Source organism: Andrena cerasifolii, chromosome 11 (genome assembly GCF_050908995.1).
Source record: "Andrena cerasifolii isolate SP2316 chromosome 11, iyAndCera1_principal, whole genome shotgun sequence".
In the NCBI taxonomy this organism is placed as follows: domain Eukaryota; kingdom Metazoa; phylum Arthropoda; class Insecta; order Hymenoptera; family Andrenidae; genus Andrena; species Andrena cerasifolii.
In genome coordinates, this window is record NC_135128.1 from 707,274 (window position 1) to 735,085 (window position 27,812).

The 27,812-nt window shown below is 44.0% G+C and overlaps 1 protein-coding gene across 1 annotated transcript in view; it reads right to left on the minus strand.

The window, feature by feature from the left end:
- Dpp10 (Dipeptidyl peptidase 10) overlaps positions 1–27,812 on the minus strand; it is a 655,550-nt gene that overhangs the window by 160,348 nt on the left and 467,390 nt on the right. Inside the window, exons 8-9 of the mRNA XM_076823446.1 lie at positions 19,407–19,527; positions 19,097–19,332 (exon numbers count right to left, since the gene is read on the minus strand). Of these exons, the coding sequence (XP_076679561.1) occupies positions 19,097–19,332; positions 19,407–19,527 (357 nt within the window). The remainder of the gene's footprint in view (positions 1–19,096; positions 19,333–19,406; positions 19,528–27,812) is intronic.

Below are 27,812 nucleotides of genomic sequence, written 5' to 3' on the forward strand. Positions count from 1 at the left end.
GGAAGCAAAGATTTCGGTGTTGCAACTAATGCTAGATCTGGAAAGCAGAGCAGCAGAAAGTCAGTGAGCTAGCCTTGTGTGAATCATTGCGTCCCTACGAATCGCGCAGAAGATGGGCACCGCCAGTGTTGCCGGGAATTTTCTTGATGAAGAAGATTGTCAATGAAGTGGGAACTCCTTCCACTGGCAATCTTATCCATCACGTACATTCCCGGCAACGCTGGTCACCGTGGACAGGGATCGGCGGGCTTAAGATACCGCTGATGGAGGGGGAAACACTTGCCGGAGCGGTGGTTATGTGTGCGTGACTGACGTAGGCGCAGTTCATGCACACATAACCACCGCTCCTGTAGGTGTTTCCTCCTCCATCAGCGTAGCTTAAGCCCGCCGATCCTTGACCGTGGGGTTTTAGTCGGTAAGAATCCGACACTGCTTCGATCTCCCACCCCGGCAGTGTCAACATGTTAAGGGTCGTACGTACAAAACCTCCACGCACCGGATAAAATAAAATACCGCAAATTATAGTCAAGGTATCACGTTTCCCCAAAATATTCATGAAAAAACATCAAGCAGTACTTAGTGGACAAAAATTCATAAATAGTCGAAAGAAAAATATTTACTTCCCGTCGACCATTTTAGATTTTTCATTCTCACTGATAGAACACGCAAGTTTTTGTCACAGCGACACATTAAATGGCAAGCTGGTCATTCATATGCTCCAATATTGCAAATCGTAGCATAATTTATTCCAGAATACAACAATTAAAGGGAATTAGTCAACTAACCTCGTTAGTCAACTAGCCCCGGTCTCCCCTTCGTTCTCGTTTGGAATTGTTGTTGCCAATAGCCGCGACCCCGCAAAATAAACACCACTACAATTTTACTTTGCGACTATGTGTCTGGCTACAGTAGCTAACAATCAGTGCGTTTTGGGAGATGATTTTTGAGAGATACTTTCAGTTCGAAGGCAAAATTGCAAGTGTTAGAGAAAATGGGACACATGCATGAAGACACCTGATTTGACACAAGTCCAATACAAGAAATCAGCATCATGGTCCGGCCTGCGTCGTCCTCCCTACAAAATTTGAGAGAGAGCACTTATCTCTTCAATATAAACACGCGTGGGAACATCAAATCAAAAGCACGCGCTGACATATGCGCTGCGAGCGAGAGTTGGCCATTTGAAGGAGGTTACATTATGACCAATCAGTCCTACATTTGCTTCAAACGACAACTTTCCCCCTGTGCACGGTAATAGCATATTTGGAATCAAGGAAAAGAAGTGAAATGCAAACGATGTTCCAAACTGGAAGGACCGAGGCTTATTCTCGAATCTTGATAGCAAATCATTTAGTGGATAACGAGGAAACCTATAGACAATTTTTTAGGCTAAATAAAGAACAGGTTCATTTCGTTTTGAATCTTATTGGAAAAGATTTGGAGAAAAAATCGTATACAAGAGTCCAGAAACCAATTTCACCCGAAGATAAATTGCTCCTGACATTGACGTAAGTTAATTTTCCACAAGAGATATATTTTATTTTTTCGTTGCATAATTTTATTACAGTTGTACATTTTTACTGTAGTTAATGCAAAGTACCTATTGTCTTTTAATAATTACGCCCCGACTACTGATATGCACATGCATTGTACACTCTAGCTTCACTCGCTGCATACTCTGCCGTACATTCTCTCTTCGCTCTCGTACATTCGATTCTCCCTGTTCCGCTCTTTCTGACCTGCGCTATCTCTCTCTCTCTCTCTTGGAAGTTTGGGAAAGGGGGGGAGGGGGAGAGGGGAGTAGAGGAGGAATGGTGTGAGATGCAGGAAAGGATTAAGGGCGCGATGGGTAAGATGGGATGGGGGGGGGGCGACGGCAAAGAAGGGAGGATGGTGGGACAAGGAGTGTAGAGAGGAGTAAGGTAAGGAGAGAGTTGAGAAAATGGAGGAGGGAAGGAGGGGATGGGAGAGAATATAAGGAGTGGAAGAGGGAGTATGCCAGGTTGTGTGAGGAAAAAAGGAAGAAGGAGGTGGAGAGGTGGGTGAGGGAAGTGGAAGGAGTAAGAACGGAGGGACAAGTATGGAAGGTGGTGAATAGAGGAAGGAAAAGGAGGGGGAGCGTTAATGAAGGAATATCAATTGGGGAATGGGACAGGTATTTCAGGGGGTTGCTGGGGGGGTAGAATGGAGGGTGAGAAGGGGTAGGGAGACGAGAAGGAGGGAGGATGTGATAAGAAATTTAAAGGATAGGAAGGCGGGAGGGGGGGTGGGATTCCGAACGAAGTGTGGAAGTATGGAGGCGCGGAAGTGGAGAATTGGCTATGGGGGCTGTGTAAGAGGGTGTGGAGGGGGGAGGCTGACCAGAAGGGTGGAGAGAGGGGGTGGTGGTTCCAGTAGTGAAGGGGTTGGGGAAGAAGGTAGAAGAATATAGGGGGGTAACCCTAACACAGACGGCATACAAGGTGTATGCGTCTGTGTTAGCGGAGAGGTTAAGAGTGGAGGTGGAGGGGAAACATCTTGTAGGGTGCGGGTGGGGGATGAGGAGGGGGAGAGGTTTTGGACGGCGAGAGGGGTGAGGCAGGGGTGCCCGCTGAGCCCGAGCCTCTTCACCCTGCTCATAGATGGATATGGAAGGGGAGTTGAAAAAGGGAGGATGGGGGAGTGAAGCTAGGGGGGGGAAGGTCTACGCGTTGGCATACGCCGACGATGTGTCGGTGTTGGCGGAGGATGGGGAGGGGATGAAGGGGCTGATAGGGAAATTTGAGAAATATGTGGATGGGAAAGGACTGCAGGTCAATGTGGAAAAAACGAAGGTCATGAGGTGTAGGAGGGGAGGGGGGAGATGGAAGAGGGTAACATGGAGATGGAAGGGGAACGAGATTGAGGAGGTGAGGAAATTCAGATGTCTGGGGTACACGGTGATGGGGAAAGGGAGGCAGGAGGAGCATGTGGGGGAAAGGGTGAAAAAAGGGGCGGCGGTGATGGGGAAGGTATGCGGTATTGGGAAAAGGATGTTTGGAAATGATTGGGAAAGGATATTATGGCTCTTTGATAAGTTGGTGTGGCCGGTGGTAGGGTACGGAGCGGAGGTGCGGGGGTGGAGGGAAAGGGAGAAGGTGGAACGCCTACATGACAGGTTTTTGAAGTGGGTGCTCGGGGTGGAAAGAGATACGCCGAGTTATATGGTGAGGGAGGAGGTGCAAAGGGAAATGAAGGGAATGGCAGGGATGAGGGCGTGGGGGTTTGAAAGGAAGCTGGAGGAGGGGCAAGGGGGGAGCTGGCGAGGAGTTGTTGGGAAGAAATGAAGGGGAGGTTCAGGAAAGAAAGGGATTTGGAGGGGTGAAAAGAAGAAAAGAAAGTGTGTTACGAGGAAAGGGGTTGGACCTTGGAAGAGATGGAAGGGATGAGGGAAAGGGGGGGAATAAGAGGAGAGGAGTTAGTGAGCAAGGAAAGGAAACTGCAGGAAGAGGAGAGGTGGAGAAGGATAGGGGAATCAAGATATAACGGTTGGTATGGTAGGGTGAAGGGGGAAGGGTTGCCGGGGTATTTGAAGAAGAGGTGGGGGGAAAGTAGATGGAGAAGGGTCGCGAGGTATAGGTTGGGCAATGAAATGAGGGGGCGAGGTACTGGGAGGAGGAGGAAAAAAGGATATGCAGGGTGTGTAGAGGGGGGGAAGAGACGTGGGAGCACATATGGGAGTTTTGTATGGGGTGGGGAGAAGAGAGGGGGTGGCAGGAGATGGCAGGGGAGGTTCTAGATGATGGGGGGAGGGGGAGGTGTTGATGAGAAGAACTGAGGAGAGGAGAGAGGGAATGGAGCATGGATGAGGAGATGAGAGTGGAAGGGGAGCCGAGCGGAAGCGGAGGTCCGGGAGAGAGAGGGAAGCGTTTTTTTAGGGGGGGGGGTTCCGTATGCGAGCAGCGGGCAGGAGCGTAAAGGGCGAGCGAGCGCAGAGGGGGGAGAGACGGAAGGAGGAAGTAGGTTAAGATAGATTAAGGTAGACATAACGTAGATATAAGGGAAGAAGAGGGTGTGAGAGGCGTAGGTATAAAGAGATTGTAACCTCTAGGGAAGTCAATAAAGACCATACATACATACACTATCGCGCACTCGGTCCTCGTCTACATCGTCACGCTCGCACGCCTTATCATTAACTACCGGTTCTCTTTCTCTCCCGCACTCTCTCTCTCTCTCTCCCTCTTTTGCTGCCGACCCTGTACCGTACCACAGAAATGTATCGCATATGTTTCTCCATCTCTTCTTACAATCACCAGCTGAAATAATTCAAAAATATATTTTTTTTACAGGTTCCTAGCCACTGGAGAATCGTACAAATTCTTATCGTATGCATTTAGAATATCGCCGAGTTATACAGGATGTCCCAAAAATGGTGCGGTTCCTTGAAGGGGGTGACTCAGGGGGTAATTGCAAACAACTTTTCCCTTTGCGAAAATGTTCTCCGAGTTTTCGTTAACGAGATATTAACAAAAAGCACCGACCAACCAGAGCGCGAGCCATCCGCTGGAGGTCTCGCGGTAGCGTGGCCGCGTGCCGGGCCGCGCTGCGAGTACGAACAAGCACGGCCTCATGCATCGAAGGAAATTGCGTAGAATGGCAAATGAAAAAGACGTAACAAAAATCGAACATTTTACCATGGTTTGTTTGCCATTTAAAGTGAATAACGAATGAAGGATAAATGGATGAAAATCATGTGTAACGTAAAAAGACGAATACACAGTTGTTTTTTTTTAGAAGAATCGAGAATAATAATTAATTGGAGTGAGAGAGTAAGGAACAGATAAATTTCCTTTTTTAATAACGTACAAAGAAAAAGGTAATGCAACAGGGAACGAACGAAAAGTGATCGTAGTTCGTTATTGTGATATTCTTTTTTTTTTACTTACATTCTGTATTTGTTGAACAACAATCATTTCAGAATGAGGTGTATCGTCAACCGGTGGACACACCCGAAGAAGCCATTATGCTTATTCACGCAGCAGTGGATAACATTACGCCGCAAACATTGCAGGGCGTACAAAGGGAATTAATTCTCCGGGCTGAGCAATGCAACATCAATGGCGGTGGTCACGTGGAGCCATTCTTACATTAACAACAATCGGCCCCTTTCGGAGCCACCAATTTTTAAGACGTTGGAACAACACGAAAAGTAAAGTAAGAAATGAAAAGTAAATTAAGTGATCAGTGTTAGTAACCGTGCAGTGAAGTGAATATTCGGTACATTAACCTAGACGCACCTGACATTGCGACCCTTAACTTTGGGTAGTGTCGTATACCTGTGACCAGTTGTGCACCGAGCCCGTCCATCGATGACCAAGATCGGTTCAGTGACTCAGTGACACAGGTTTTCAAGCTGCAGGCGAATTTCCAACAAGGGTGAGTTTTAGTTACTTTATTGGTGATCATTCATTTTCAAATTTAACGCAAGCGATGGCTAATTTCCGGCGATAATTCTCCACATTTCCGTACGTAAATTTTTCTTCTGAGTTTTTAAACGGACTTTTATTCATTATCAGCAACAGTGTCGGCCGTTATTGAACTACGCATTTTTATCCCAATAACGAACTACGATCACTTTTCGTTCGTTCCCTGTTGCATTACCTTTTCGTTTGTACGTTATTAAAAAAGGAAATTTACCTGTTCCTTATCCTCTCACTCCAATTAATTATTATTCTCGATTCTTCTAAAAAAAAACAACTGTGAATTCGTCTTTTTACGTTACACATGATTTTCATCCATTTATCCTTCATTCGTTATTCACTTTAAATGGCAAACAAACCATGGTAAAATGTTCGATTTTTGTTACGTCTTTTTCATTTGCCATTCTACGCAATTTCCTTCGATGCATGAGGCCGTGCTTGTTCGTACTCGCAGCGCGGCCCGGCACGCGGCCACGCTACCGCGAGACCTCCAGCGGATGGCTCGCGCTCTGGTTGGTCGGTGCTTTTTGTTAAGATCTCGTTAACGAAAACTCGGAGAACATTTTCGCAAAGGGAAAAGTTGTTTGTAATAACCCCCTGAGTCACCCCCTTCAAGGAACCGCATCATTTTTGGGACACCCTATGTAAGCATAATTGTACGGACAGAATTGCAAGAATTGTGCAATAAATTAGTTGCCATATTTATGCCGCAGCCGAGTGTTGCGGATTTTGAAAGAATCAGCAATAACTTCTTCGTGAAATGGAATTTTCCATATTGTGTCGGAGCTATTGACGGGAAACACATAAGAATCAAATGTCCACGGAATAGTGGTTCCCCGTATTTTAATTACTAAAACTTTTTCTCCATTGTATTATTAGCATTCGTGGATGCCAATTACAAATTTATTATTGTGGACGTTGGGTCGTATGGAAAGGAGGGAGACAGTGGAATATTCCAGAAATCCATAATGGGTCAAGCCATAAATACGGAAAAATTAAAATTTCCCATGGATAAACCACTTCCCGGAACGAACGTTACAACCCCTCACGTAATTGTGGGCGATGAGGCATTCCGATTGACGAAACGTATGTTGAAGTCGTACCCAAAAAACCAGGCGACAGAAGATACAAAAAAAAACAATTTTTAATTATCGGCTGTGCCGAGCCCGTAGGGTGTCGGAGAATGCGTTTGGCATATTCTCTCAAACCTTCAGAATTTTCTATGCACCAATTGCGGTACTTCCGGAAACGACGGATAATATTATTACAGTAACATGTTGCCTCCACAACATGTTGCGTGATGAATTTATAAATAATAGTCACGCGAAACAAACAGATTTCGAGGCAAGCATGGGAAGCAACAATACGATGCCATTGGTTAGAGCAGGAGGATTTGGAAATGCACAGGGGTTCGACGTCCGCAATATGTTTATGACACATTTCAATTCACCGGAGGGGGCCGTGGAATGGCAACACACCTGTGTGGAAAGAGGCGTTAGAACATAAGTAAAAAAATAATTTCACATTTTCAACAATTCACCAAGTACGGCACGCATGACAGATAGGTACATTGAATTTTTTTACATTAGAACTATATATTGTTTGTATATCAAAAATTGATTAATTTAATTGTTTATGCATTGAATAGTTGGGTTAGTTAATATATAATTTGTCCGAAAATCATTTACGTGTCCTATGGAAGATCGATGTCAAAGTATCAAATCAGAATAACTTTGAGAAATAGTTATATTAACGTCACAAGCAAATTGTATATTGAAAAATGATTTTTGAATTTCCATACGTAATTATTCAATTGCAAAATTAGTATTCGTTTATTTTAATAAATTTTGCTTATTTTAAATAATGTTTTAGATTCTGTCCACTATTGTCTTTTCGAGCAATAGCTTCCAGTTTTCGTCTTGGAGAGGAAACTGTAAATAATATCGCCCAACAAATTTTCCACACGATCCGTAATACGCTCATGCCGTCAAAATTTAATAATGAAAAATAAAAAAAAACGAACCCACTGTTATCAAAAAGTCAAATATCCCGAAATGTGTTGGCGCAGTGGATGGCAAACATGTGTATATATTTGCTCCCAAAAACTCTGGATCAGCATTTTACAATTATATAAAGGAACATTTTTCATTATTTTGATGGCAGTTGTAGATGCTAGTCACAAGTATATTACAATAAATGGCAGTTCCTATGGAGGGAAGCTGGGGGAAAAGCTTCGGTTACTGGTGATCCGATCTTGCTCGTGTCACCTACTAAATCTCTCCCATGCACAGACATTTCGATGCCAAATGTTTTAGTAGCAGATGAAGCATTGGCGTTGAAAACAAATAAAACAAGACGCTATGCAAGACTGAATAAACAAACTATGGACATTCGTATCGCTTTCGCAGACTGGTTTCGTTTGCGGGAGAAGTTCCTTGGCAATATGAAACCATAACAAAATAATATTTTATTTTATTATCTTAAATATATATTTATATTATGTTCTGATGTACGTATAATACTTTCTGATTTTATGTCGCTGCTTATTGATTTCCACGAACTTTCGTGTACATTTCGAGTTTTGTAACTGGGTAATTTTTTATCGTACCTATATAATAGAATCCATCTTATGAATTACATGTAGGCGGCAACGTGCCGCATCTGTTTTGCCGTAACGTAACGTATTTGTTTGGAGGAGGTGCATTAGAAACAATGCAAGTTAAATTTTTGGGACAATGCATCGCTGTAATACACTGCGTTTGTTATGAATACCAATATTGATTTAAGATATTATTAAAACTGTATTGAGTTTATCGTCCCTCAACAGATTCAGGGAAATTCTTCGTACTAATATTCGTATTCTCGTTACTAATGGTAATTGGTGATTACACTGAAGCGTATGAGATAATAAATCACTTGCATACCTTTGGCACGAACTTTTTTCAATTATTTGCTTAGCTGTAAATTTTTCTAGCCTCTAAATGATATTTTGATATAACGTTAAATTACTTATATTATTTATAACATTATATTTAACGATTTAACTAACCCTTCCTGCTCTTAACTGAAAAGTTTAAAAAATGTCACTGGCATCTCTTTGGTTCTAAGTGCCTCATACATGTATGATGAAAGAATAAATAAATGTAATTAGCAATAATAAAGCAATAAGTATAATTGAAGAATACTCTACCTGTTCTGTTTAATTTAATTTACACTTCTCTCCGCACACTTTCTTTCGCTCCTTGCAATCATAAAGGACACAATATTAAATTTGATATATCCTCTATCAATGTTTTGTCCTCCGCAGACAAAAACTGTAACTTCGTCGACATTTCAGACACTCGTAACTACACACACGCAAAATGTGACACTGAGAAGGACTTTATTGGTCATAATATAATCTTCTCCCTATGACCCACCTTTCCTTGCACCCATTACGACGCGGGTCATTCTGTTTTGATATTCGAGCGCGGGTACGTTTATACTCGAGAGATAAGGGATCCGCCTTTAATTTCGAAGGAGAACGACGCAGGCGTGACCACGCGCAATCAGCGGACTGCTACCCCTTTTCTTCTTGTGTCTTTCCGCGAGGCGTGTTGATGGTGGACTTAGTGGATAATATTTCTTAATTGGTAAATAAAAACTGAACAGGCTGACTTATGTCCGTAGCACGGCGGAATAGGGTTCGACTAAACCACCACCTTGTTTGTCGTTTGCGTAACTCGTTGGAAGCCTCGGTACTTATATACAGTTAGTGTAAAAAATATTCGTCCAGCGACCAATTTAAAGTAAAAATTTGTATATCCATGTCAGTACTACATTCTAACAAAAAAAGATGATTAATAAATATTCTTAAATGTTTGTAGAATAGATCTTGTATAAACAAATTTTTATTCCCCTTAACATTTAAAAAAAATGAGTAAAAGCAGATAAACGTACAGAAATAGACGTGCAGTAAGTATTCGTACAGTAAAAAAAGGCTCAATAAACCATGGAAATAAACTACCTAAATATTTAATGTTTTAATAATTTGTGGGATTGTGTTTTGATTTTACAATAGCTTCGAGCCTTCTTGGTGTAGAATTTATTTAGTTGGAGCGTCTGTCCTTTGACACATCTTTTTAGATGCCGCATGGTACCCCATGACGAAGTTAAACCCTCGCAGTGCCTCACCGAATGTTATGAGTTTCGACCCTTGAAAGGGTTCGAATATAATTAAAAAGTCAGAAATGTCCAGAATTTCCGCATTTCCCATCAGATCTTTGCAAAAACGACGTCAATGGATTCCTTATGTTTCGCCGATGAAATTGACACCACGAACGACGTCATTCGGATCACATGAAGGAAATTCCATGAAAGTCTTCGTTAATAATAGTCCGATTTACAGGAAATTTCATATGATTTTCATCGGAAAAACATAAGGAATCCATTGGTGTCACTTCCATATCGAAACGATAAAGAAAAAAAATTATTTTATTTCTGAAGCAGGTATAAATCCTCGGCCGTAGACCCTTTCAAGTGCGCTCGAACCAAAGTGGGACTCTGGACGCTGCGCGGCCGAAGTTTGGCCGCCGCCGACCGCGGCCGCTGGACGCGGCTAGGAAACTCAACTTTTATACTACTCCTACTGTGAAAACGTTGATGTCGATGTCGAAGTCCTCAGTTACTATTTCGCAACCGACGCTACTTATACGAATAACGATTATCGTCGTTGTCGATCTACAAGGTTTCAGTAGCGAACGCGAGTTCGTCACTAAGGAGACATAACCAGTAACACTTATAAAGCGCCGACGGTCAGCCATTAAATCATCGAACCGCCATATTTCTGGAATCATCTGAATTCGTTCGAGCAATGTCAAGCGTCCTAGCTCACGAAGCATCATCACGGGCTCTGCTGGTCTGATGGCTGCGTTCCATACTCCAAACTTCCGGCACTGCTCGACAGCACACTCGCGAACATCGACTTCGCCATCGTGAAAGGTGCGGAAAAGAAAACCATGCTGCCACTCCTACCGGACATAATCGTTGAGGATATCTGCGATGTGTACAAGCTGAAAGAGCGAAAGATTGACAACAACGCTCGAACCGTTGAAGACGGCGGTGGCTACGACGTTGACGATGATTATTGCGGGATCACGTCCAACACCGTAAAATATGGAATTATACAGGGTGTCTGCGGGAAGAATGAACAGCTGGATATCTCCTAATGTATTGGAGATAAAAAAATAAAAATATGGCTTGGTTCGAGGGGGCCAATATATTAGCACAGATGATTTTTTTTTCGATTATTATTTTAAAAGATACGATGGTCAAGTTCGGTTTTTTAAATGGAACTATTTTTTTTTTGAAGAAGTGAGTTGATAGTACGTTCCATGGCAAATTCAATAAGCATTAATGTATACACTTGATTTCCACTGGTTTTTGAGATATTGCGCTTGCAAGTTTACTGATTTTCCCTGGAAGAAAACCCGCTGGAATATCAAGCACCGGGGACGGCCTTGCCTGTAGAAACAGACACCTACCTGCCAAAGGTTTGGGTTAGGAATGGCAGGCCCAAAGGCTGGACAATACTTTTCCGTCAGAAATGCTACTTACTAATGTTAATGTTTCAAAACATCATTATATTTACTCAATTTCCTCATTCAGACTCAATTTTCAACTTCAATAGTCTTTTATTTCGCACTTGCTTCTACGCTCGGATGGCCGGTTCTTTTGGGAGGGATGCAAGTTCGATTGGTTAGGTGAGGAGATGTGAAAGTTACTAGACCAAATCTCTAAACTATAGGGAGCAGATTGTATTAGGACCAGTCCGATTGGCAAGGGCACCCGTGACGCCAGCAAGACCGCCCCGGATGCTTGCTATTCCAGCGGGTTTTCTTCGAGTGAAAATCAGTAAATTTGCAAGCCCAATATCTCGAAAACCAGTGGAAATCAAGTATATACATTAAGGCTTATTGAATTTGTCTTGGAACGCACTATCAACTCACCTCTTAAAAAAAAATAGTTCCATTCAAAAAACCGAACTTGACCATCGTATCTTTTAAAATAATAATCGAAAGAAAATTCGTCTGCGCTAATGAATTGCATAAATAATAATTTTTTGATGTGCAATAGATTAGGAGATATCCAGCTGTTCAGTACTAATGTGTGAAAGTATACTCTGTCACTGATGGTGATAATCACCGAATTTTCTCCCCATCCCCCTCCCCCCTCCCCCTACACTGGTCAGGAAAGATCGACCGAGTTCGACGGCGAGTCGGACTCACACGGAGGAATTGGAAGAATACACAATTTCACCAACGGACGAGTCAATGATGACGTTGCAGTTCGCACTATTGCGACGCAAACTAAATTGTCGGGACCTGGATGCACTTTCACTTTCTTCACGCGTGCGAGCGGCAATCGTGCTGGTGGCCCGCGTTCGTCTTTTATGAGCACCATCGTTCCGACCCGGATCGACTCCCGTGCATTACGCCATTTCGACAAGATTTGGAATTTGCTGCAAGTATTCGCGATGCCAGCGATCCCACAAGTGATCGAGTATTTTGGCGCACGAGCTGCCACCGAGAGAGACGAGACGAGGGCATGGGCGACAAGTCGGGCTCCGGAACGACGGTCAGGCTGTCGCCAATGAGAAAGTGGCCCGGTGTCAACGCGGCAAGATCGGACGCGTCGTCGGTGAGTGGACAGAACGGCCGCGAATTCAAGACGGCTTCGACTTGACCGAGCAGCGCAGCGAGCTCTTCAAAGGTGAGAGAATGAGTTCCCACGATGCGTTTGAGATGAAATTTCACGGATTTCACGCACGCTTCCCACCTTCCACCGAAGTTGGTTCCAAGGTTCGCGAGCGCGTCCGCAATTTGTTGAGATTCACGTGAGGCTGGAGAATGCATGGTCCGCAGCAGCGCGTCCGCACCCGTGAGCGTTGTGCCGCAATCACTGGTGATTGTTGCGCAGATGCCGCGGCGGCCAGTGAAGCGTTTGTATGCCGCGATGAACGCGGTGGACGTGTAGTCCGAGACCGGTTCGAGGTGGGCTCCGCCAGTGACGAAGCACACAAATATGGCAATGTACCCTTTGTACAATTTTCCTCCATGTAACGTTCTCGAACGAAACGTTGCCGTTAGTTACAGGAGGTTTCACAAGTAGAGCGCAAGGTGCCTAGTCAAGCTGCCTTAGAGAGAGAGAGGTGAATTTAGACGAGGTCCCGGTTCAAGCGCCTCGAAGAGAAGTTGTGGAATGAGTCGAATGCTGGATGTCTCTCTAGCCAAGGTGCCGGTTCAAGTGCCTCGGAGAGAGTGTGGAAGTTGTCGAATGCTGGATGGTCTCTTGTGTGCTGCTGGCGGGTCTATTTATACCCACCCGTAGAACTTGACCAGCACCAATCACTTGTCGCACTCTACGCGCACCAATTAGCTTTCGTATTTGGTTTTCACCAATCAGGTGTTACACTCGCGTTTCACTAGGTGTTCGGACGATCGTGCGTCTTGTGCATGCGTACTCGATCCATTCGCAGTCCGCAATCGGTTCACTCGCTCGGTTGAATGACGCTGCGCATGCGTTCACTTTGCTCAGTTCCTTCACTGGTTGCTAGATCGCGTTCATTCATACGTGCGCTCGCGTCTTATTGCTAATACAAAATATTTTAGGTATAATATAACATAATATAATGATAAGGAGAATAAGTATATAAAAGAAAAAGAAAAATTTAATGGCGACTCGTCGCGGTACGTTACACCCGCGTCCCCGGATGGTACGAAAGGTGAGAGGTCCCGCGTAGTCGACTTCCGAGTGAAGGAACGACCGCGCGGGTGTGACGCAGCGAGACGGTAACTGACCGATTCGCTGATCGGCCGTGCGGGCTCGGCGTCTAGCGCACGTGACGCATCGGTGGATGAACGCGCGAACAAGCGAGCGTCCGCCGAGAATCCAATAACGTAATCGAATCGTCGCGAGAGTTAGTTGAGGTCCACCATGCAGTGTTAAGCGGTGAGCGTGATCAATGACAAGCGTGGTAAGCGGCAACTCGCGTGGAAGAATGTATGGATGCTTCTGATCGGGGCCGAGTAACGAATGTTGGAGTCGCCCTCCAACACGGAGGAGTTGCTGGTCGTCCACCATCGGCAGGAGACGCGACAAGGCCGTCCCATTCGGGAGGGCCCCCCGGGCGGACAGTGCTTGGATTTCCCTCGCGAAGTGTTCCCTCTGTACGGTTTTAATCCACCACCGTCGAGCGGCCTCGAGTTCGGACGTGGAAAGTTGGGAGGACGCGAACTTGGTGGCAGGATGTTTGAATTTCGCGACCGCGCGAATACACCACGCGGTGATTCGGAGGAGACGATTCAGCGTGGAATACCGGTGAATCAAATTCCAATCCCCCTGAGTCGCGGACTAACCTGCAATTCCTTTCACTGATTTTCGCATTTCCGTTTCTGCCCTATCATCAATGGCAGGAGACATGGAAGGCCAGCACTCGGGTGGCTTCTGCAGTCACGAAGGGCTATTCCACCACAGCGACGATGCGCGAAGCTGCTGAGGAGCCACTCCGCGGGACGCCAGATCTGCAGGATTATTCTGACATGGCGAGTGGTGCCAGTGCCCGTAGGGCACAAGAGAATGAATTTCGAGGACGCGATTTTGCACAAACTCTTTCCATCTGGACGGGTGTCCTCGAATCCAGGTAAGCGCAACAGTGGAATCTGTCCATAAATGCATTGAAACGGTGGTTAACTTTAAAATATGATGGACACGAGAGACTTGGCGAGCTATGATAACCGCGGCAGATATTTCGAGACGCGGAATGGTCATCCGTTTCAGAGGCGCGACTTTGGATTTGGCCGTGACTAAGCGACTTTCAGTTTGACCGTTTGAGTGCCCAATTCGGAGGTAAATCACAGCATCCAGGGCGAGAACAGAGGCATCCGCGAACCCGTGAAGTTCAATGTTATCGTGTGACAGCGGGGTGAGGATCCACCGAGGGACCGACAGAAAGTGAAGGTCGCCCAGGCTTTGATAAAACCGCGTTCAACGAAAAGAGAGATCAGTCGGAATTCTATCGTCCCACTCGAGTTTGATCGCCCAGAGCTTCTGCATAAACGTCTTCCCGAACACCGTAATGGGAGCGAGCCACCCGAGAGGGTTGAACAGTCGCGAGATATGGGACAGCACGGCTCTCTTGGTTGAAATCTAGGAGTCATCGCCGTGAAGAGCAGAGAAGACAAACGTATTGTGGTGCGCGTTCCACGACAGCCCGAGAGTGCTAGAGGCACATTCCGGATTGAGCGCAAGTAACCGCGACGCGAGCTCGCCGCCGTCGGGCTGTCCGAAGAGGAGCTGCACAAGCATGGCGATCCATTTTTTGAGCGTGAACCCGCCCGACTTTAATAATCCGTTGAGATGAGAGATTTTGTTGCGGCCGAAGTCGATGGTGTGCGAGACAGAGAATGTCATCTACGTTAGTTTGATTCAGCGCTGCCTCCACCGCGAGAGGGAAACGCGCGCCCTCATCACTGACAAGCTGCTTGAGGGACCTCATCACAAGTTAAGGAGCGCACGCGAGACCGTATGTCACAGTCGTGAGAGCGTAAGGGAGGATTGCACCGTTCGGTTTCGGACTCCACCAGATCCGTTGCGGATCCTGATCTTCAGGATGCGCCCGCTGCTGACGGTACATCTTTTCGATATCTGTTGCGAAAGCATAAGGGTACTGATGCCACCGCAGCAGCACCGCGAAGATTTCGTTTTGCAATTTCAGATCAGTGAAAAGATGATCATTCAGTGAGAGCCCGGAGTCCGAACGATGCGATCCGTTGAACACAACGCGAATGCGAGTGCCTTCGTTCGATTCGCGGAGTACCGCGTGATGCGAGAGGTAGAAACGACCACGCGCAGACTCATCGGAGTCAGACGTGACTTGCATGTGTCCGAGACTCTCATATTCGTGCATGAACTTAACATATTCGCGTTCGAGATCGCGATTCGCGGCGAAGCGTGCTTCGGTGCGCACGAGAATTTGCAACGCGGCCGCTCCAGAACTACCTCACGCATGGGTCTCACGGGAAAGCGGCATCCGAACTACGTAACGACTGGCCGCATCGCGCGAATGAGTTTTAAAGAAATATTCCTCACACAGCCGGTCGCCTTCCGAGAGGGAGGGTGGAGGCGCCTAGTTCGTTTCCTCCTGGAGAATCGCTCGAGCAGCTCTCGCAACAGTTCTCGATTGATGCCGCTGTTGAAGTACGCGACGTCCCGATTGCTCAAGCGGGCAGTGACAAGGGCCAGAGAGTACCCAGCCGAGATGCATTTCCTGTGCGATTGAGTCATTGGGGCTACCGCGCTGCACCGTGGATTTGATGACCCGACTGTAGAGATCGTCGCCCACGATGAAATCGATGCCTCCAGGGCGGAAGAAGTCTGGATCCGCGCAGGTGGGGAAGCTCTAGATGGCACGGCGCCACGTCTGGAGCATAGTCTGTCAGTTTAAATAATATGTACGGGTTTACCTCAAAACGACTACTTGGCTCGTTAAGCGACTTGATGATGACGAAGGTCACGCCGCGTGACACCGCAATGCGAGCCGATGCCATGAATAGGAAAAGCAGCTCAGTGTCTAATCAGACGGAAATGTTGGACGAGGGCCTCCGTGGCAAAAGACACCTCGAACCCTTGATCGAGAAGAATTCGAACAACGGCTCTTTCTCCACTTGCACCGATGACCTTAACTTGAGCGATGGCGAGCAGGACCCGAGGAGGAGAAGAGGCAGCTTGCGATATCGGCGAAACGTGATGCACTGTTGGCAGGAAGGATGTACCCGAACCCTCCGGAGTGGTGAGCACGTGCACTGAAGGAGGCTCCGTTTCTTGATGGAGGCTCGTGCGATGATGAGCCCTGCATTGTTGGCAGCGCCTCGAGGACCGACACACCTTCCGTTGGTGCTCTCCCAAGCAATTGAAGCAGAGTCGGTTCACCTGCACGAAATGCTTTCGCTGTTCGCGACTTGCCGAGGTACTCAGGACAGGAGGACACATAATGCCCCGAGTTGCACATTGAGCACATTTGGCATCTGCGACTGGCTGGTCTGATGCGGCTTCGCAGAACCGGACGACGGCGGTTGCGCGATATTGGTCGTCCGAGTTTTCAACGCGGTGGTTGCACCCGATTTCGTGAGTCTCTCCATGGCTTCGAATGCGCGGATGCGCCCGGACACAAAGGATGAGAACGCCGAAAAAGTTGGAGGTTTGACGTCGTTGCCGAGGAGAAGCTCCCAGTCGAGGATGGACTTCGCGTCCAGCCGTCGCACAAGCCAGAAAACGAGAAAATGGTCGCAATCTTTGAGGTTGCAGCCCAGATACTTCAATTCACCCATCACATCTAACTTGGTATTAAGAAGCCGCTTCAGTTCATGAGACGATTCCGTGGAAGCTCGCTTCATGGGAACAGACGGTCTTGAGGTTGCTGCGAGTCGATGAGAACTCGTTTGTTTTCAAAGCGATCGTTGAGTGCGAGCCACGCACGTTCGAAATTCTCGTTACTGGTTTTAATGTTGTTGATCACTCGCAGTGCTTCTCCCTGCAGACTCATTTTCAGGTAAAGCAACTTTTCCACCGGCGGCAAGGATTTATTTGAAATAATCATGGATCCGAACAAATCTCGATACGTGATGCATTCCTGGTAATTTCGAGAAAATCCCGGAAGGTCGATGCGAGGAAGAGATTGGTTGTGAGCGTTGGCTTTCGGGACGTCGGCACTGCCGGTACCGGGGAGCTGGTGGCGCTCGAAGATTCTGGAAACTCTCTCAACATGCGGAAAGAATCGCTTTGCAAAAAATGAATATTTCTTCACACTGCGCGCGAATATCGGTCACGAAGCGTTTTTTTCGAGTTCGGCCGATCTCAGGATCGCTGAGTGATTAGTGAGAAAGCTCCGCCAATTTTCAGTAAGCGCGTAGAGGCTTCCCCGAAGGAACGACGCAGTGATATTAGCTGCTACTTTCTTTTGAACATTAATGACCGCTCTGGAGATGAGCCCGAACAGCTCCATTTGACGAGAGATGGTCTGCTCCGCAGACGACATTGTGGCACCGACGTCTGAGTGTTCCACGAAAGTTCGACTTTGCTAGGTCGAATTCGAATCCTCAACGATTATACTGGAGCGTACGACCACGTACGCGAGGGTAGAAGAACGATTGAATTACAATTCACTTGGTTGATAACGCACAGAGAGAGATGTACTTTACTTCGCGTCGGCCACGGTACAAAGGAGAGCGATATCATGGCGCAACTCGGTTTTCTCGTGTGGGTTGGGCAAAAAATCGGAGAGCCCGTGGTTTCGCGGTGAGGAAATCGGTAGCGATCGGACAGGTATGTGCCATCTGCCGATAGCGCGCATCATGAGGTGACAGAGGCCTGTATTATCGGCCTTTGCGCAAACAACTGCAAATAAAAGAAGTTACAAGCCAAAATCTATTGTCGTCTTAGCAGGTACACTAAATTGGACGGAATTAGTGCCAAGGTAACGCCATCTGTGCATTATTGAGAAAAAAAATTGAGAAGTGGCATATTACCTACGGTGGTATATTGCGCCGAGAGACCCTAACCGGAGTTATGTACATATGTTTAGTTATACATTAGTCAGACCACCTTGGTCGAGTCATTTTGTTTAGAGAAAGTTTGTCCCATCTCCAAATCCAATTGAGATGCGGAAACACAAATCTTCATAAACCTAAGGAGTCCCTGACTCACACTGTTTATCCTCGGATCGCCGAGTTTTTTTACGCATCCCAGACCTCGAAGGTCAGGTTCTTGAGGGCACACCATGGGTCCGACCGTTTCAACGGTTTTCGCCAGCTAGCAGGCCGTCGGTGAAATCAAGGCCCGGGGTTTTTCCCACACGTTGCTAAGCTGTTACCACCAAGCGGAGGAGTCTAGCGCCAACGCATCCCACTCCGGAAGACACGCAAAGGGCGCAATGGAAGGGTGTCGCGATGTCGTGAGACGCTGATTGGGCAAGGCCCATTTTTCCAGACCAGGAAGGAGGGATAAGGGACCTGGAGGAAAGCTCAGCGACAAGCCGTGGCCAGATCGCAATAGAGATTCAAACAGAACTCATCGAACCTATCGAACTCGACAGATCTCATTAGTACAGTCATAGACCTTGCGTACGAACAAGTACACTTAGATAGTGAATGTAGTTAAGCTAAGTTTGTTGTTACAATAAATGATTTGGAAATCAATTGCACATTGTCCCTCTACGAGGGTGGTCCTTCATAGTCGGCAAATAGTTTGCAATCTTAACAAACCCTGAACGAGTCCAACTCAACCACGGGGAATCACCAACATATATGGATGATACGGAAGAAGAAGCGTCTTCAAGTTGTAGTTAATTTTTTTATATATCATAATAATACGCATTTATTTATATTTATTACTTAAATATAGATAGGTTCATTGTCCAACACATATGTATTTTGTCATTATCGCCTCAATGTCATCAAGTTTTTTAATGATACATCACCGTGCACGACGCGACTCGATGCACTCAGTGCATGACGCGAGCATTCGTGAGACCCAAGTAGGCGCGTGTACCGAATGGTTAACTAATATTTATTAAATGTATGAATAGATAAATACAAATTTGTAGGGAATTTAGCAAAACTTACATGGTACTGTGTGTTTGATCCCATGCCACTATTCGGGTGACTTCGAATTTGCCATGTGTAAGTGGAACGACCAATTTTCGACCAACATGCACCCAAATGATGTGCTTATAATAACCAGCTGCACCATCCTTAACTGGACTTATAGCAATGTAACTGCTACCGTTTGTTGAGAAAGTCGGTGCTTCAGGGGGGCTGTCTACCCAGCCCCGGTCTTCTGCTTCTATCCTCTGAATTTCCTGTATAGAATGATAAACCAAATAAAAACAATTGTTTTTACGAACATACGGCCAGCTTAGTGATTAAAGTTTACCTGACAGTGCCACATTGGACTTTTACAAATAGTCACAACAGATAGATTTTGAGCCCGTGTTAACCATGTTATGCACACTTCTGTTAAAGATATCCAGGAAGCCGTTGTGAAGTAATGTTCTCTATTGACGGACACAAATATAAATGTTTATAGTTAACATTTCATTACATTTAGTAACGTTTAAATTACTGAATGTTAAATTCATATATAAACACACAAGTGACCTTGAAATCTTGAATATGATATTGTTGAGAAAGGGACTTATTAGACTGCAGAAATCATGCAAATACATATTCTTATAGAAAATTGGTAACAAAGTGAGACTGATAAAAATTTGTTTTGTCTTTAGAGGGTTTCAAATATACACTATTTACTTTGCATGCTTTGCATAATTGCTACGTTTTGCATATTTTTTTAAAGAATTTATGCGAGAGAAAAAAACATAAAATGATTTTCCTACAGCGTTCATGGCGCACCACCGCTCTGACTGATTGTTCCGTCACTGGCGATCGCAGTGCTGGCGCATTCTTTTGTTTCCGGCATTCGCTAAACGAACACGCGTGCGGAAGTCGCGTCACCGTCACTTTTTAACCGACTTCAAAAAGGAGGAGGTTATATTCGACCCGTATGTATTTTTTTTATGTTTGTCACAACATTACTCCTCAGCAAATGGATCGATTTTGATGATCTTCTTTTTTGTTCGAAAGATAGCGGTGTTCCAATCCTACACTGCATCAATATTGACCCAATATTTTGCCAGTTCTGGTTAATAATAAAGACTATTGTGACCTAATTATTATTATGTTATGTACGTACACTCATATTTCCTAAGCATGTTGTGTCAATATATACAGGGTGTGCGCGGGAAGACTGGACAGCTGGATATCTCCTAAAGCACTGAAGATAAAAAATTGAAAAAAAATATAATTGAATGGTTCGAGGGGGCTAATTTATTAGCCGAGACGAATCTTTTTTTTCGATTATTATTTTAAAAGATACGATGGTCAAGTTCGGTTTTTCAAATGGAACTATTTTCTTTGAAGACCTGAGTTGATAGTGCATTCCAAGACAAATTCAATAAGCTTTAATGTATGCACTTTATTTCCACTGGTTTTTAAGATATTGCGCTTGCAAAATTACTGATTTTCACTGGAAGAAAACCCTCTGGAATAGCAAGGACCGGGGACGGTCTTACTGGCGCCACGGGTGGCATTGCCTGTTGAAACTGATACCTACCTGCCAAAGGTCTGGGTTAGGGATGGCAAGCCCAAAGGCTGGACAATTCTTTTCCTTCAGAAATGCTACTTCGGCAGGTACATCTGCGGTATCGAGAAGCGCACCGTTACTTTTATTTCGTACTTGCTTCTACGCTCGGATGGCTGGTTTCACTCCTTTCACTACTTTCACTCCTCCTAATCTAACCAATCCAACTTGCATCCCTCCCAAAAGAACCGGCCATCCGAGCGTAGAAGCAAGTACGAAATAAAAGTAACGGTGCGCTTCTCGATACCGCAGATGTACCTGCCGAAGTAGCATTTCTGAAGGAAAAGAATTGTCCAGCCTTTGGGCTTGCCATCCCTAACCCAGACCTTTGGCAGGTAGGTATCAGTTTCAACAGGCAATGCCACCAGAGGCGCCACTAAGACCGTCCCCTGTCCTTGCTATTCCAGAGGGTTTTCTTCCAGTGAAAATCAGTAATTTTGCAAGCGCAATATTCTAAAAACCAGTGGAAATAAAGTGTATACATTAAAGCTTATTGAATTTGTCTTGGATCGCACTATCAACTCTGGACTTCGAAAAAAATAGTTCCATTTGAAAAACCGTACTTGACCACCGTATCTTTCAAAATAATAATCGAAAAAAAATTCGTCTCGGCTAATAAATTAGCCCCCTCGAACCATTCAATTATATATATTTAAAAAAATTTTACCTCCAGTACTTTAGGAGATATCCAGCTGTTCAGTCTTCCCGCGGACACCCGTTATAAAACTAAAAATTCAGAAATAAAAAATTAAAAAAAAATTAAAACTGACTTGAAAAAAATAAAAATGCGCTAAAAAGTAAAAAATAATTTAATCCCTTATTTAATCTACGACTCTTATATTTTTTAAGTCAGCGCCAGATTTACACAGTGCAAATGATGAGACGCCGACTTAAAAAGTATGAGAGTTGTAGATTTAATAAGGGATTAAATTTTTGTTTACTTTTTCGTGCATTTTTACTTATTCGAAGTCGGTTTTATTTTTTTTATTATATTAACTCATTTTCTCTAGTGCTAGTACATATCCAGTACTATGCTCTTCACATTAATTAAAGGATTACCTCTAGGAACCCGAAAATAGAGGCAAATCCACATGGTCATAACTCCGGCAAAAATAGTCGTATCGATATTTTGAAAATATTGTTTGAAAGCGTGGAATCGCTACTTTCAGCTGCTTTCTCAGATTTTAGCTGCATTGCTTTTCAGCAAAGTTATAGCGATATAAAGAGTACTTGGTCAATTTAAAAAAAAATGTTCTTCAAGTTTGCGATGTTCTACGTCAAGTATGCAATTTTTTACACAGATTCCATTTGCACCACTAGAAAGCGACCACTTTCCTGTGTAAAAACAGAGTAATTAATTTCTTGTGCGATTTTTTTTTTACTGAGTTATTCAACTTTGAAGCAAAAATCGTTTATTTACTTCAGTTGCTTCTATGAGCGAGCGGGCGAGTAATTTTTAAAAGGCGGATAGTTGTAAGGTGCAGATATAAGAGATAGAAGTGTATGTATATGATTGTAATCTCCAAGGGGGCATAAAATAAAGTATATATATACTTTATTAAGGTTGGGTAGCCCCAGCGTGTTACCGTGTTAGGCAGAGTAAATTGATGTTACAAGGATATTTTAACAAGAAACAATGAAAAACTGTATTTCATAAAAAAAATACAGAAAACAGCTAGACGAGTGGAACGATGAACTGTGAGTGACCAGATTGTTTGTGTGAGTCGAGTATGAATACGTATGGTCTTTGCCGAATGATCTGTTAGTCAAGACCTTTTTAGTTTGACTCACTTGTGTTGACTGCTTGACGGACTCGTCTGATTTCTTGAGGCGAGTCCGGCGGGGGCTACATTGACCCGATTGGCTAACGTTGTGTCGATGTCAACCAATCGGGTAATTTCCATAGCGCAAATCGCGCCACCTATTCCCTTTTTCGGGAAAGGGGCTAGATTTGACGCACTGGCCGGAATTTTGGCGGCAATATCTTTCCTACTTGCCCGCGTACAGGGCGGCTCGAAAGAACGGACACCCATATCTGTGTTGCAAATCTGGGCGCGTTAACCAGGGACCCTTCCGGTGGTGCCCATGAGGCTGCGAGTCGCGTTGGCTAACCTTGGCGTTTACGATGACCTTTTAGCTTCATTCCCGCGTAACAAATTGGCCCGTGCAACGGTCAAACCGTTCAATAAAGTGTACAACGCAGATGTGATGCTCCCAGGAATACCTGACAATAAATCATTCCTCCTAAAGCTTAACAAAAGCCAGAGACTCTTTTTCCGCGAGTCAATGCAATGCGGAACAAGCATTGACCGTTTTCCAGTAAATTATAACCGTTGAACTAAGAAACTAATAAAAATGAGCTTTTAGGGCCTTACAGTGGAGATGTAAGAGTACCAAATAAAAGTGGTTTCACTTAAAAAGAAACAAATTTTATACCATTTATTTTGCACTTGTACTAAATAAATGTAATTTTATAATAGCAAGGTACTATTTAAAATTTTGCAAAAAGAATGAGGATATACCCCTATTTGTCCTTTCTATGAGAACGCTTTCAGAAACGCGGACACTTTAAAATTGACAACATGGAAATTAATTGAATGTGACGATTCGTCGCACAGTGGGAGAAAATGGCATAGATGTGGTCAAAAATCGATTCCCGCACCAAATCGAAATGGAAATCAACGAAACTTGGTATACTAGGGTATTAGGTATCGCTGATTACGAATTCGTGGCAGGTATTATGAAAAAAGATGGCGGATGCAGTATGGCCACCCAAACTTATCAAAAACTAATAAAATAGGGATCATACGAATGAAAAACGTTGTTTCTTGAAGTCCAAAAGCTATAACTTTATAGTTGATGAGTCTAGAAAGTTGCATTATATTGTATAGAATGCTATACTAAGAAATAGTTGCTAAATAATGGCGGATAACAATAAAAAAGCCAACATTGTTTACTAATTTTATCATTTCCGCGGTAAATGCGGAAAATGCATAATTCATCTAACCATTGAATATCTATCCGAAACGAAAATAAAGATTATTGCCATAAAATAATGTTACTAAAATTGTTTATCAATAATTTTTTTAAAAAACTTTTAACGAAGGGTCAGTGAAATCCATTCCATACAATCAAATTGATCATATTTTATCGTACCATTACTATAAACAAGTAGTAGGGCTATAACAGTTCAAAGCCAAATTTGGGTTTCAAGGTCAGGGGGAAATCAAAATTTAAGTTAGAAAATTTTCAAAATTTGTTATTTGCGGGTGGGCGGTAGCGGCGGATGACGTCACAGAGATGGAGGAATTTGGCGGAGTGGTGCGGGGTATAGCGCGAGAACTGATACCGAACCGATAAATAATCGATATCGAACCGATGGTGAAGTGCGTGGAGGGAGAACCGCGGGTGAAGTGCAACCACAGACCAGGTATAGATTAGACCTTTCACTCTATTGTCTTCTGTGTCACCGTTCTGATGTACCGATATTCTGAAACAACCACTCGTTTTCGAGCGCCCTCTCCGATTTTCGAGCGGTGGGTGCGGGAAACATAATGTGTTTCTAGCATTAACACAGGTAAAGCTGCTGGTATTACCAAGAAAAGTATAGAAGCTGTGTTATACAGGGTGTCCCGCTAACTCGGTTCACCTCAAATATCTATTATTTCAAGTAATAAGCGAAAATATTGTTTATAGAAGTTGGCTGGTTGTAAGAAACACAAAAAACGGTGAAACTAGTTTCTTTACAGGGATAGATCGGATGTGGAGGTCAATTTTATTTTTTCAAATGGACTGCAAGTTTTTTATCGTCAAATTCAATAGAATATCGAATTCTGAGTATGAAAGTACTAAAGTGCATTAATCCTAAAACTTATTGTTTCTGAGATATTCAACATTGTCCATCCTATTATTTTGATTATAAAACATATTCGAAGCTATGCTCAGTTCATTTCGGATAATTGGCTGTTGAATGCGGAAATAATAAAATAAAACAATAAATACGAACGTGAAAGGGCGCTTTTTTACTCTTGAAAGTATAAACACGCCGTATGAGGCGTGTGTAATAAACCAAACGAACGACACTTTGTTGTGAAACAACCACCGTTTAGCATCGAGCCCGCAAGACGTGTCCCAATGCTAAGGAATTCGCGAACGGTGCGCGGATAACGAACGTTGCACAGCCACGGGTCATCGGACAGCGACCATTAGGCCCCACCGTGACCCAAAATGACCATATATAACCACCGCCCAAACGGGGCTGGCGCTCTCAACTTTTGCGAATCGATTAGCGATCACTACCGTGATCGCCGCGCCATTGTCAGTTCAAGCTCAATAAATCTTTGTTCACTCTACGGTGAGTTCCAACTCTTAAACCGGCTAAAGATCCACTACCTTCGGTTCATACCGAATCCCCGTTCCCGGCATCTACACCCGTACTATCGGAGCCCGGAGGACGACCCTTCAGAGACCAGCCACGGCAACCGACGAGATTCTCAGGGAGAATCTCAGCCCCGGCAACCTCACAACAACTTAATGTACATTCAAACATATTGATATATTTATTAAAACATGATACAGAAATTAAACAAAACAATTTATCACGCAACAGAATATAATGAATATTCCAACCAGTTCAAATAAGTTTTTGGAAGTATTTGAAGCATTCGTAGAGTACATATATTATATCGAACATGATGCGACTTTGTTTTTCAGCTACCTGTCTTGCCTCTTTTAACTATTTCACACCTTCAAGCGGAAGAGCGACAGCAAGTCATAGTAGTGTAAGTGCTAGGGATGCACCACTACAGTGGTTCGCGCTATGTCGGTGTGCCATCCTTTCAATAGGACGGTTAAAGACCACCATCGACTCGAACCAGCGCGAGTGCAGCGAACCTAAATTTTCTTTGTCGGCGGTCCCGTCCCGAGTCCTGAGGTCTCTTCTTGACCTGCAGCAGTATCGTTTACACAACTTGGGTTTTCCCCAACCACTTACCCGATTACCGCCTACCCAGATTATTGTTGCCGCGACGCGACCCCCTGAACCATTCTTTGCACACTGCCTGACAACTGACTCCTGCCACAATCACACACCCCAGAAATCAGTCACACCGAAATCACGTGACACGTCACTCTTTCAAATAGTACTCGCTCTTACAGAACACACCTATCTGCTCAATCTCCACATTCATTGTACAGCGCGTAGAAAAATTATTGGTCGTTGCTCTTAGGGGATAAATCTACATCTCTGAATCGGTGATTTGTAAAAAAGGTGTTAAATTTTAACAACATTAAAATTAACAACATAAATTTTAACAAAATTAAACAACATTTCCATTTAATCTTTTTGGCGTTCGGCTTTGGTTTACAAAATATTCGCAAAAAAGTTTACTTAACACTAGTTCGCTACCATTCTTTACGCGCCATCCGCCCTAATCTAGCCCCAACCAATACTAATATCGTTGGTTATGAAACAGATTTCAATATATTATGCCGAAAAATTTTCATATGTTTTTGATAACAAATGTCAAGGTCATTGAAATCGGTGTGGAGGTAACTTTCAATATATATTGTGCCGAAAGTTTTTCATTAATATCTCAGAATCTAAGGCCGACCGCCAAAAAGTTTGAAGGGAAATGGTGTTCAGAATGGCGACATTGACAACATATGTGAAGGTCATTGAAATCAGCGAGGAAGTAGCTTTGTGCCAAATTTACCAATTCTTTTACATCAACGTATTCTGCTCGTTGGAAAGGGAAAATGTTTGAAAGAAGCCATTTGACGCAAAGGAACCCTTTGGTCAGGAATAATTGTTAAAGATTTCGGAACGACTTGATTGTGTAGAGTTACACGTATACGTAGGCATGGACCCACCACTACTCTGTTGCTTGATACGAGATACACCATAAGATTACGATAATTTATTAAACATTTTTTAATTAGTTATTATAGGAAGTATTCAAAATGATAAATGAAAGTGTGTCTCTGTACACGGAGTATGCCGAGTATATAGTTAAAAAAATTGACAATGTTAAAAGTGTTAATATAAACCTATGGCCGCAAATAATTAGGGAATTATAAGATAACAGACATTTGTTACATCGTAAGCGAAGTTGTACAATGTTTCTCCGTTGTATGGGTCTGTAGAGTTGCTGATTGATAAAGAAATGAAAAAAAATTTATTTGCCTATTAAAAATGGTGTATTAATTTGACATCGGGACACCCTGTATCTAAATTCTCACCGCTATTATAACTTTCATTCCTACCGCTTATAGCGCTGCAGTCTTATTTCATGCTTATCCATTAACGTTGGATGCGACACGGAAATGGTAATGGGGCTCTAGAGCCCCAAAATCGAGTGACACAGAAGACAATTGAGTGAAGGTCTATTCTATACCTAGTCTGTGGTGCAACTGTAGGGCGTGGTACCGACTATCGGTAGGGAGGGAAATATTAATTTTTAAGATTTTAATGTACGCAAAATCAGAATCTCGGGCGACAAAGCTCGAACCCAAGACCTCCGTGTTACTGGTTAGTTGCCTAACCAACTCCCGCAACGCCGGCTCCCTGGCGTTAGTCTTTCCTGAATGGTACATATACTGAAACCAACGGAGCGTCACACGCGCGCGCACACACACACGCACATACCATGAGCCCTTGCCAAACGTCAACGCATAATAATTTATTTTTATGAGCTGAAATTAAGCTAAAATTTTTTCAAAACGTTTTTAATCTTAACGTCGCAGCGCGTCGCGCGATCGTGTGTAATTTGAGTTCTCTGTGATGGGGCAGCTGTGCCAGATGATATCATTTTGGCGACGCGAATGAAATATAATACTTTTGGAAACGCCGTATGCGAGAAACATAGAAAGACTTATGCGGTGCCAGCAGAAACTGTGTTGGATGATGTTCGGAAGTATCGGAGTTTTTTTGCATGCAAGCTTTTATCAAACGTCTATCGAACTACTCTGAACGCCTATGGAACCATTCTGAACGTCGATCGAAGATCTTGAGATGGCAACAATTTTGCGGGTGTAAAGAATTCGCGACTGAAATATTATACTTTATCATTCAAAGAAATACATCCAAATCAGAAGCAGCTCACCGGCTTCGACATCGCCTCACAAGATTTGAAACTTATCAAG